The sequence below is a fragment of the Nymphalis io genome, chromosome 27 (genome assembly GCF_905147045.1).
Source record: "Nymphalis io chromosome 27, ilAglIoxx1.1, whole genome shotgun sequence".
NCBI classification, from domain to species: Eukaryota; Metazoa; Arthropoda; class Insecta; order Lepidoptera; family Nymphalidae; genus Nymphalis; species Nymphalis io.
In genome coordinates, this window is record NC_065914.1 from 1535445 (window position 1) to 1548709 (window position 13265).

Below are 13265 nucleotides of genomic sequence, written 5' to 3' on the forward strand. Positions count from 1 at the left end.
TCCAGGCGGAGGTGCTCGCAGAGGTGTACCGCTTCCGAGCCGAGGCGAGAGACCGCGGCGACCGTCCAGGGTTAGCGGATGTCGAGCGGATCAGGGCTCTAGCCCAGCAAGCCCTGACTGACCACTGTGAGTCTGACCACTGTGTCTTTATCCCTGGAAGGAATAAATTACAAGAGGGCTGGTTTATTTTGCGCCCAAAGGGGAAATGCTGTAATATTGCTACCATTCCACCTCATGATTTGTTTAATACATTTTTAATTTGTATTTGTATATAATGTAAATAAATATTATGTTATTATTGTTATTAAAATAATTTAAGTTAAGATGTGTTCATACTAAAAGAGTTATTATACCACCAAACAATGTGACCCAGCCCTTACGTTATCGGAAAATGACACTCCAATTTTCGATTTACTTCATATTCGATTCTGATAACATACGAAGACGTATAGAGCTTATGTGATTTGTGAAATTTATAGTTATATTGAATTTCTATATGTTTTTTTGCAAAATTAGCAATGTGAAGGTTTGATAACGTACGTGGAATGACATTACGAATATCACCTCACAAGTAACCCAAATCAAAGGAGTTTAATTAGGAAAATGTTTGCGTCAAATCGCAAGAATTTCGTTAATATTGTAAATGAGCAATTATTTTGAGTATGTTTTAGTTATTACGTATGTAATATTTTCGCAAATATTTTGCTAAGCAAAGAAATAACGCTTAATACTTTTCTATTTACAATGACGTACATAAACTATTGTAAAAACATTTAAAATTAAAATTCGAGTAACAAATTCGATCAACGTCTAAAGTAAATCAATTATTGTTATGTGTGTTGTGACTAAAAAAATATATTATTTTTACGTTTAAAAGTAATCGTAGTCACGTGATCAAAGCATACTTATTCAACCACTTCATTCAAGGTGTTACCGCTCTTAAATCTAGTATTATTAATATATTTGAAACGAATAACTCGGAAATATATTAATTAGAAAATAAAATCGAGTAGAAATCGGTAATTATAATACTATTACATACAGCACTGGTTATATTTATAATACTTAATTTTAACTCAAAATATATATAAATATATTTAAAAAAAAACTAAAAATCATCATATCTACGAATACAAAAAGAACCAAGCTAAACTCGTTCCGTAACACGTTCTGAATCTCTCCATATTTCGCGTCCACCACCCCCAGGGGGCGTCACCCCACACCCTGACAACCCCTATAACGACAGTTTAACTCGGTCCGCGAACCAAATCGGCTCGTTTCGGCTAAACAACGAGCAAACGGACAATTATCTGCAATAATCATCATTTATTTTACGTATAATATTATTTTAGCGCTTCCATAAAATTACCGCGAAAGTATTTGTCGCACAGATTATTAAATGATATAATTTTTCGTGTGCAAAAAGATTTTATATTTAATTGTGATATTTTAAAAATATAAATTTAGAATATATGTTTCCTTTTTAAATTATGTATGTAATGATTTAAAAAATTGATTTCAATTTAAAAATGGAAGAAACAAGCAGTGACTCGCCTGGAGATACGAACCGTCAAGAGCATAATTCAAAAACTTCTTTTTTAATTGAAGACATATTGTATCGCGGGCAAAGGACATTCAAGCAACCAGATCCAAGGAGGTTTGATTACGAACGGGAACCGAAATATTTTCCAGTAGCTAATGATGTTAGACCAGTGCCCAGAGAAGGATCATACTTGCAAGTGGCTATGGGAGCTTTAGGGGCCTATCTACATACACCGAACACGTATAAAGCAGTCGAAACACCGTACTTTCTTTCTCAAGGTAGGATTTAAATTAGATTCTATTTGTTTTATGTTAATCTGTCGAAAAAAAATAGTTAATTAATATTTTTAATTAGCAACACGTCCCGAATTTATAAGTAAAGAATAAGGTCTTTAATATAAAAAATCGGGAAATTATAAAAAAAAATGTATTAAACAATCTTTTTTCCTGTACACTGTACTTTGCTTAAAATATAACCATTAGCGTTATATTTTTTTCTTTTTATATAAATAATATAAGATTATATAACAATATTTCTTGTCTTAATATTGGAAAGCAATCATGTATAAATTGTCTTATTTATTTAATTTTATTTACAAACATAATTTATATATTGTGACAAGTATTGTAATATGATCTAAATAATTTAATATTATCGTAATTCTCAATTGTTTAAACAGAAATTTGATTGTCACGTAATTTTTTCGTCGACATTTTGGAAATATATTAACCTTAAAAATAAGTTTTCGAGCATCTGTTATAGTTTTATCTGTTTATTGATATAAGAAACACCATCGGCATATTTACAAAACGAACAAAAAAATAGATAATTAGGCTAGCGGAGTGTGGTACACCATTACAGGCAGTTACAACAATACAATCGAATGACACTAAACTTATAAAATAAACAATACGATGATAATGCATTACACTCAACTTAAATTTATAAAGTTGGAAAGATAAAAATAAATTATAACCCACTCTGGTAGCGTTTGTTTCGAACGCGCCCGAACCGATAATATTCGCTTCTCCTAAGCTAGCATATTAAATTATTTCTCCAATGATTACTAATTATAGCAAGACATTTTTTAATTATATTTCCATATTAATATTTAAAATCGATTATTATAACGCAAAAAGGTTGCATATGTTTTAAAAGATACACGAATGAATGTTACAAATTAATTTAAATAGCTTTATTTGACAATGCATTGAGTTCGTTTATAACAGTGGCAAACGAAATAGTATCCTTTGATGTATCCATTCATCCAGCAAGAGCATTTAAAAGCCTTATGCTTATTGTTATTATGTCTTTAGTCTTTGTAAATACACCTATATACTATTAGCGTATTAATCGTCACTGAGTTAACTGACGTAGACCTTGCTCACGCAGCCTTGAGGCGGGCTTATATATAAAAATATATTATATATATGCTATAGGCTTATATATTATATGTATGCTTTCATATAATACTATGAAAGATATCAAGATGAAATCGTAGACAATTTTTAGTGAATTTTATAGTTTTTTTTATAGAATAGGAAGGCGAACGAGCATATGGGCCACCTGACATTGGCATTCTAAGAAATGTCAACCATCGCTTGCATAGCCAATGCGCCACCAACCTTGGGAACTAAGATTTTATGCCCCTTGTGCCTGTAATTACACTGGCTCACTCACCCTTCAACCCGGAACACAAAAGTACTGCTGTTTTACCTACCCAGACGAGCTTGCACAAAGCCCTATCGCAAGTTTTTACATATTCCTTAAATGTAGGCCATTTTCTTATTGACTGTTTGTTCTTTTGGACAAAAGCTCTATGTTAACACCATTCTCATCGGCCTTATCATCGCTCGTCTCATTCTTTACGTCAATAGACATAATTTTTATTCGATATAGAAGTTACATAATCTTATTGGTTGCCAAAAATCTATAACCAGTATCGTAAGAAGACTTAACTCGAGAAGAACCGGTGCAAGAAATTTAGCGAAAGATACTGGTTATCGTAACTTGAGGAGATCTTATCATTCCCGAGGTTTTTCATCTAAAAGGTCATTCGTCAAAGGTCGTTTTGTAATATGTCTAACATAGAAACGATCCTTAATTTTTAAAACATTTTCTAGAATCTTCTAACTGTATACCCTGAGCCATAAACGAGTTAGTATCCTGCTTTATCTGTCTGTCTGAACTGAAATATAACTAGACTAATAAAGATATAGATTTTTATTTGGTTATAATCCCCTCCTCTTACAACCCGGGTTCCTTCAAACGAGGCGTGAAGAGGCATCTTGCGGGCCGGCAAGGCGAAGGCGGCTAGTGCAGAACGTTTTTCCCGTCTGTACTGGCCGTCGTCGCGTTTGGACTCTACTACCACTTACCATCAGGTGGAGTAGAGTCATTTGCCCTCGCGGCGAATATAAAAAAAAAAAAAAAAGTTACATAGCCTGAATCTCATGTGAATATGGTTCGATTTGGAGAGTGAGTGATCCAGCGTGAATGTGGAATGAAAATAATAAGTGAATGATGTTGAACTAAAAACGAATTAATTGTTATAAAGTAACAGCCTGCATGTCCGAATGGGGGGCTGAGTACCTCCCTTTTTAGAAAGGAGCTTATACCTCCAAGCTGGATGTGGCAAATTATCCGAAACATGCAGGTTTCCTTTCTATGTTTTCCTGTAGAATGAGATGATCAATGTGATTGATTTAACGGGCCGGTTGGCGTGGTAAATACTTACCTTTCACGAAGAAGGTTGTGGGTTCAATCCCCACCCAGGACAGACATTTGTGTACATGAATATGTCTGTTTGTCCTGATTCTGGGTGTAATTATCTATATAAATATGTATTTACAAAATAAAAATAGTATATCTAGTATATCAGTTGTCTGGTTTCCGTAGTACGAGCTATTTTTAGTTTGGGATCAGACGGTCGTGTGTGAATAATGTTCACATGTGTTAAAGGATATTATTATTATAAACACATTTAAAGCACATGGAAATTCAGCAGTGGCGATTTCAGTTACTTCAAAAGTCAAAATTGAAAATTTAAGATCAGAGTGATGTTTACGCACAATTTTAACTGTATATTGGTTTTTTATTTCATGCTTTTTGTCTTGTATTTTTTTGTATTGGAATTGAAATTATTGACCAACAGAGCTGTAACATTTTGATCTCTTTCATCACTAGAATATCATATAACAATTTTTTCGATATTTAACTTCAATTAATATTACATTTTTCTAGGGTAATATAACTATACCAGTTTCGAATAATATTCTTTTTATTTTTGAATAGGTAGGTGGACGAGCATATGGGCGACTTGATGGTAAGTGGTCACCAACGCCCGTAGACATTGCCATTATAAGAAATGTTAACCATCGCTTACATCACCAATGCACCACCAACCTAGGGAACTACGATGTTATATCCCATGTGCCTGTACTTACACTGGCTCACTCACCCTTCAAACTGGAACACAACAATACTAAGTACTGATGTTTTGCGGTAGAATATCTGATGAGTGGATGGTACCTATCCAGACGAGCTTGCACAAAGCCCTATCACCAGTAAAATTATTCTTACTATATCCCTGCTTCGAACGGGTAAAAATAAGGGTATAAATAAAACATTTATATCGTAAATGAATTACGAATTAAAATAATAAAGCTCATGTTTTGTTCCACGAACTTTCCCAGACCCTAATGAATTATACACTAAAACCTTTCTCATAAATTACGGCTATTGGTAAAAAGCGTATGAAAATCTGTTTAATTCGGTAGTTTTTGCGTTTATCGTGCTTAGACAGACAGAAAAATTTATTTTGCAATATGTAGTGATGATTAAAATATTCAGGAGAGTTTGGACATTTCTTTTAACTCTTTCAAAGAGTCTTCCAGCTCCAACTTCCAGCAGATCTTGACGAATGTAGTTTCAAAACTTCAGTGTCAGGTATAAGACTTTATGGTAGTACCTATTTATCATATTTTCTAACGATTAGCAGCAATAGTATTGGTTTGTTCCGGTTTGAAGCGTGAGTGAGCCAGTGTAATTACAGGCACAAGGGACATAACATCTTATATCCCAAGGTTGGTAGCGTATTGGCGATGGTAGTTGCTTAACATTTCTTTTAAAACAAATATCTATAGGCGCTGGTGACTACTTACCATCAGGTCATGTCAGTATGCCTACCTAAAAACTAAAACACAAAAAAAACAATTCATTTTTTGAGCTCTGCGTATGTCCTTTTGATCCCAATCCCTAATCCCTAAAAATTGTCGCAAACAGGGACGTTTGTGTGGTTACGGTAACAGTAACAGCCTGTGAATATCCCACAGCTGGGTTAAGGCCTCCTCTCCCTTTTTGAGGAGAAGGATTGGAGCTTATTCCACCACGCTGCTCCAATGCGGGTTGGTAGAAGACACATGTGGCAGAATTTCAGTGAAGTTAGACACATGCAGGTCTCCTCACGATGTTATCCTCGATCGTCAAGCACGAGATGAATTATAATCACAAATTAAGCACATGAAAATTCAGTGGTGCTTGCCCGGGTATGAACCCACGATCATCGGTTAAGATTCACGCGTTTATACCACTGGATCATCTCGGCTTTGGCGGTTACGGTAAGGCTCTTGTAAAACTAAGTACCTTTATAACATATATTAGGCCCAGGAATCTGGTAATTCCATCAACACCATCTTGTTATCTGGGCGATTTTACAGATTTCCTCGCAAACTACACTTTGGAACCAGCTTTTGTCGGCAGTTTTCCGAACCGATAAAGCTTGGGAACATTCAAGAAAAGAAACTATTCGTAAATTGCTGGTAACGCACCTACAAGCCCTCTGAGGATGTCTGTAAGCGGTTGTAGTCACTTTCAATCAAGGGAGAATCCTGCCCGTTTGTCCCTCTTAAAAAAATCTTATAGTAGATGAAAATTTATATAGTATTTTACATAATTTGGATTTCACAGAAAACAGAAAATCAACCGCGATATGTATTTTTAAACTTAAAACAGCAATGTCTAATAAAAAATAAAATTGAGTTAATAAAGAAGCTCTATTGCAAAGCAAACACGATTTAAACAGGCACGCAGGGTTCAAGGGTCTGATAAAAGCGACAATATGATTGGGAACGAAAGGGCGCTAAATGACAATCTCGCTGTACCCTAATAAAGGTACAGGTTATAACATTATAGGTGAGGAGTGTATTCGAAGTAATTATTGATAAATACTTTTTACTTTGAAGAAATTATAACGCCTTGAATATATACAAATAGTAACTGGAATGCTTCCAGTATTTTAGCTTAAAAATTTTATTACACATAAATAATATAAACAGTTCACTTATAATGGGAGAGCATTATTCAAATTTTAAATAAAAAATTTAAAATACACAAAATGTGTTTAAAAATATAAACAATGTTTTTAACAAGACGAAGTACAAATTATATACGGCTTGGCGTGCTTTCCGAGGCACGGGAGTGTATACACTTTCAACTTAAAGACTCGGGCTACTACTGAGAATTTTTCAGACAGAAAAACCCAATAACTTTTTATTGACCCGACCTGTGAATTGAACCCAGGACAGGTCTGCGGCTTTACATCAAGTCACTGACCAACGAGGCAGTCAATACAGAGAATACATATATAGCTTTGCACGGTTTTCGTAAAGTTCGTAGTGAACGTCTACGTCGCGAGAGGTTCTTCTCTATCTTTGCTAAATTTCAAGTCAATCGAACTTATAATTTCGGAGATCTGAATCAGTGGTATTTTACTTATGTAAAGACTATATACCAACTGTTTGCCGAGTTTCTTTCGCCGGTTCTTCTTAGGTCTGTGGTATTTATGAATACAATCATGGTTTTTTTGGTAATTTTTGCATTCAGAGAATCGGAATTTCGATCCAAAGAGAAAATGCTTTTAGAATTCTCGTCGCCATTCCAAGCTGTCATGATTTCTACAGCAGCTAATTCTAATTTAGATTCGTATACTGGCAGAATTCAGAACGCGTGAATCTTAATCGATGTTTGCGTGTTCAAACCGAGGCAAGCACCACTGAATTTCCATGTACTTTATTTTTTATAATTCATCTCGTGCTCAACGGGAAAGCAAAACGTCGTATCTAATTTCTCCAAAATTCTGTCACTAACTAGCGTTGGAGCAGCGTGGTGGACGAAGCTTCAAACCATCTCCAAGCACAAAATAATTACAGGCTACTTTACTTATATTCTTATGTAAGACCTCTTTCTTATAGAAGTATGTTTTCAGGAGTACCTTATCATGCTCTCTTCACACCGTCGGAGCTGTCCCTCTCTGCGTTGAAGCACTGCCGTCGGAGGAAAGCGAGGACCGTCTTCTCAGATCCACAACTAACAGGTATATATACAGAACTTTTTAGATTTTTTTTTATGAAATAGTTAGGCGAATCCATTTGCCCGTCCGCCTTCCTATTTAATAAAAAATACACAGGTAAAAAGGTAGAATATCTGATGAGTGGTACTTTCCCAGATGGGTTTACACAAAGCTCTAGCACCGAGTGTGCGTTAGGTACCTGACAACGTGATTAACGAGCCGGTTGGCGTGGTTGGTAGATACTTGCCTTTCACGCCACAGGTCGTGGGTCCGATTCCCACTTAGGACAGACATTTGTGTGGATGAACATGTCTGTTTGTTCTGAGTCTGGGTGTAATTATTTATAATATATTATATTATAGTAATTATTTATAATATAAGTATGTATTTATTTATTTTTATAGAAAAGTAGTATATGTAATATATCAGTTTTCTGGTTTCCGTAGTACGAGCTCTGATTAGCTTGGGATCAGATGGCCGTGTGTGAAAAATATCTTAGGATATTATTATTATTATATTTTTATTTTACATTTTCCCTCGTATGAGGTAATAAAAACCTAAACACACGGGCCGTAGCCAAGCGCGAGTAGGGTCTAGGTGATCGTATAAGAAGATGAGATGGATGAAGTCGTGAGGAACTTGCGAGTGAGGCGGCATGTGTTCAGGAAGATTGCGTTTTGGAGTAAATTATGAGTGTGTTGGGGAACCTGTAACATATCAAGGCTACGTTGTAGGCTTTTAGGTACGACTCCAGTTGATGATATGACAATGGGAACAATATGGATGGTGTTTGCTGGCCACTGACGTTTCAATTCAATTGCTAGATCTTGGTATTTACTAAGCTCTTCCGAAATTGTCGACTGTATGTTATGGGTGTTAGGAATAGCTATATCAATAAGATAAATAGTTTTGTTAATTTTGTCATGAATCTATTAAAATGTATTATTTTATCTGTGGTTATAGTTCTGTCCCAGTATATCCTGTAACTATTATTTTCTATTATAGTGTTGGGTTTGTATTTATAATATGGAGTCTTCTTTTTTATAAAATTATGTTTATGTGCGAGATGTTGATGTATGATGGCGCTCACTTGGTCGTGTTGATGTTTATAGTCAGTTTGCGCCAGGGCTCTACAGGCGGAAGTTATGTGTTGAATGGTTTCAGGATTAAATTGACAGTGCCGGCATGTATCTGATTGGATATTAAGTGTGCGTATTATGTGTTTCTGCTATGTCGGGTGTCGATGACCTGGTCCTGAATCGCCAACATAATGGCTTCCGTTTCAGGAAAGAGTTCACCACGCCTCAGCAAAGCGTTTGACGCCGCTTTGTCAACATATGATTGCTGTAAGTCGTGGCGATGTCTTCCATGAAGGGATTTCTGTTGCCATGAGGCAGTTTTTTCATTAATGTTTATTATTATTATTATGCAAAATTTCATGATGATCGGTTGAGTAGTTAAAACATGAAAGCGTAACAAACAAACTCACTTTCGCATTTATATTGTTGTAAGTATATTCGCGTCCTTATCAGATTCATTTTCCAGGTTTAGAAAAGCGATTTGAAACTCAACGCTACCTCTCAACACCAGAGAGGGTGGAGTTGGCTGGTGCTCTGAACCTCTCGGAAACGCAAGTGAAGACCTGGTTCCAGAACAGACGGATGAAGCACAAAAAGCAGATGAGGAAACAGCAACAGCAAAGGAGTAAGTTTGGATAGACAGGCTTCAGCTTAAGCGTGATACGTGAATTTTGATAGATAATAATCCAGTTGTCTATATCATAAAAAAACTTCAGAAGTATCTCACTTCACGTTACGTTCTTGTTTGACGGAGTTAGCAGCCGTGCGATTCTGTAAGAATTCGCTTCTTTACTCGCTCGTGAAATTTTAACAACCCACGTATGGTGTTATACCGTTTTAATGTATTCTTGAAATGTTATGATTATTATGGTCAGTGACGCCTTTCGGTGTCTTCAAAATTTGTATTCTTTTTTTTTATATAGATAGGCGGACGAGGATATGGGAAACCCGATGGTAAATGATCATCAACGCCCATAAAAAGAAATTGAGCACGCATTGTAAGAAATTTTAACCATTGCTTACATCGCCAATGCGCCCCGAAACTTGGGAACTAAGATGTTATGTCCCTTGTGCCTGTAATTACACTGGCTCACTCACCCTTCAAAACGGAATACAACAATACCCAGTACTGCTGTTTTGTGGTAGAATATCTGATCAGTGGGTGGTACCTACTCAGACGAACTTGCACAAAGACCTACCACCAGTATTCACGGTCATCGTCAATAAATGGCGCATCAAAATGACTTAAAAACCTATGCGACTTTTTTGAATAACTTTGGCGCCATATTTGACGTTTACTTTTAAAATGATGTCAATGTATTCCAATATTTGACTTGAAAATAAATAATAAATTAATAAAAATATATTCATTTATCATCCAATTCTCAAGTTCAGAATCAAACAATTACACTTTTATATATAATTCGCTGACATTAATTACTTTCGGCCATTAAATAAAAGGTCGCACCGTAGACATTTTTTTATATCTAATAAATAAGGGAAAGGAAATAGTAATCTGTTATAATAATTACGACTACGACTGCCGTAACGTATGGTTAACGTAACAAACAAATTGACATTCATTTTTATATTTGTTTTATTTAAACTATATTTATACGATAGAAAATATATAAATAAATTAATAACAATAATTAAACAAGAACGCTCGCATAGTTTTCAACTCTCAAGAAACAGCAACTTGAAATTGCTTTATCAGGGAGTATCATAAGTTCTAAAACTTATAATTACGTTTCAGAACTTCAAACGTTCCTATCCTTATAAATTGTTCAATATAATATATTTGAAAACTATAAATATTCAACTAAAACAAACTAAAATATTAATTAAAATAAAATAAAGTAAACCTTTCTAAATACAGGAGACATCTATTCGAGACAATTTTCATTAATCGGTGAATACATTTACTCATTAGATACAACAATTTTGTGTCGAGCACAGTATCAATTAGTATACGTTTTAAGTTAATAATAAGGCACTTGACGAGCACAGCTTAATAGAGAGTCGTCTGTGTCGACAGTTGGAATACAATCATAATTCGAGTGGAGCAAACCTCAAAGACGAGAAAATTGAATTTGAAATTGCCGCTTTCGCGCCACAACTCGAGACGTTCCATGATTCAATTAGGAGCACAAGATGGCTGACGTCTTGGTTGCCATAGCGACGGAACGTCTTGGAATTTATTATAGATGAAATTTAGCTCTATTGCTATCGCGTTATGGCTCAATATTGTATGTAGTTTTATTGCTATGATGGGTAAATGGGAGTGGATAAACACGTATAGGGTAAAATTAACCATATACACTGGTATAAGGGACTATAATTGCTTGTCGTATAATAATATATTTGTAAATGGGAGCTATTCAGCGTTGCTTTTTTAAAATGGCTGCTTGGGGAGACGCTGGCATATGCTACCTATCATTTCAAGAAAGTGTTGATTTAAGAAAATGTATATTTTTTTGTTCTTTTTATTTATAAACTAATATTTGCCAACAGATTCCGCTGCAGTCGATTTCACAACAAAACATCCTTCACAACCAGCGGTAAGAAAGGTATTAATTACTTTAAAAAATATAAATAATTAAATGCCGTGAAATTAAATATATTTAAAAAGTTATTACATATATAGGTCCCTATATTACTGTGGCGTTGCCATAGCGACGGATGGTATTAAAATAACAGGGCTATTAGATGGTTAATATAAAGATATTGTAAATATTATTGACGGCCTCGTTGGTCTAGTGGCTATATTAGGCTGCAGACCCGAGGTTCAAGCTCCAGGTCAGTTCGATTCGTTTTTTTCGAAGATTCTCAGTAGCAGCTCGGTGTCTGGAAGTTGGAAGTGTGTACTCTCGTGCTGGAAAGCACGTAAAGCCGTTGGTCTTGCGCCTGAACTCTTTGCTTAGCAAAGATATGAAGTATTAAACAAACGACATTCATATCGTAATTTAACCGTTCTACTCTTCTATTTCTAAAAGACTGAAATATGTTTGGGGAAAATTATAAATTGTTTGATGTCTTGATTATATCTGGATCTAGAATTTTATTTATATATTTTTTTACAGGATGACTCACGAATATCAACCACACACACATCCGATTCTGAAACGGAACACAGCGACAGCGATATCGATATCGTCGGCGAATCGAGCTACACACAACACTATACAGGATCTTAAAGCAAACGTCACCATCATACCACTAAATAAAACTTAAAACTGTTTCGTAAATCTGTAAAATATATATTATAAACATAGTTTATTAACAAGGTTTTTATGGTCCGCAATAGATTGATTTTTCACTATAGCAACATTTTAATTTTTTTTTAATTAAATAGATTTAACTTTAAAAAAAGTGAATATGTCTCATAGAAAGGAATAATATATTATGTTACGAAAGTCCAGTATTATATGAAAGTATTTCTAAAACGGCTGCTATCCTCTAAGAACTCACTTCATTACTGACCCGTGAAACGTTGACAACCGACTTATAGTCATATACTATTTTGACGCGTCTCTTCTTAAAATGTCATGTTTATTATGGTCAATATCGCATATCACTTTCTGACATTTCACGACCTATTGCTGCGGTAAGTCTCGAGTTTGTTCTTACAGAATAGCCCCACAGGTGATGGGATAGCTCTTACTCTCATATCAGTTACATTTTATTGATGACAGAGCCAAGGTAAAAGCTGGGATACACGGGATAGAAATTTGACATTAATTGTCAATGTCATTAAAAAATATAGTTATGGATTTACACCTTAGCTTGTTTGTTAAAAAAAAGTTAAATGTCAAAGCTTTGCAGTCAAACTATGAAGTGCAGGAGACTTATATTTGTGAATAAAAAGTGTTCCTCGAAATGTATGAATACGGCGCTGCTGGCGCTGAATTAAAGTATTAAATTTGAAAAAGACGCAGTACAGTTTATGTTACTGAAATATTGCAAACAAATGAAGGTACAATAAATAAACTTATAAAACAAAAATAAATAAAAAACAGTGTACAAAGGCGGTTTTATCACGATAAGCTCTATTATTCTCTTGTCCAGCCAATCTTTGAGATAGCAAAAGAATAACAGAAAAAGGATAGACGTAATTAAAAACGGAATCAGAGAATAAAGTTAAGCTGATAGGTATAATGTTGGTGTCTTCTAATCCAGAGTAAACACGTTTCTTATAGGCATGCTACATCTTGGACCGTGTCGATGCTTAACATCAGGCAAGTCAACGGTCAAACGCTGGCATATTAATTGTAAAAAAAGCATTCGCTTTCGT

General features: G+C 34.9%; 1 protein-coding gene across 1 annotated transcript; it reads left to right on the forward strand.

Annotated features, from left to right (window-relative positions):
• Positions 1-1529: 1529 nt before the first annotated feature.
• LOC126778726 (brain-specific homeobox protein homolog) lies at positions 1530-12168 on the forward strand. The gene is made up of 5 exons (XM_050502348.1): positions 1530-1821; positions 7809-7916; positions 9438-9596; positions 11486-11532; positions 12055-12168. The coding sequence occupies exons 1-5, from the start codon at positions 1530-1532 to the stop codon at positions 12166-12168; spliced, it is 720 nt and encodes a 239-aa protein (XP_050358305.1).
• Positions 12169-13265: the final 1097 nt, after the last annotated feature.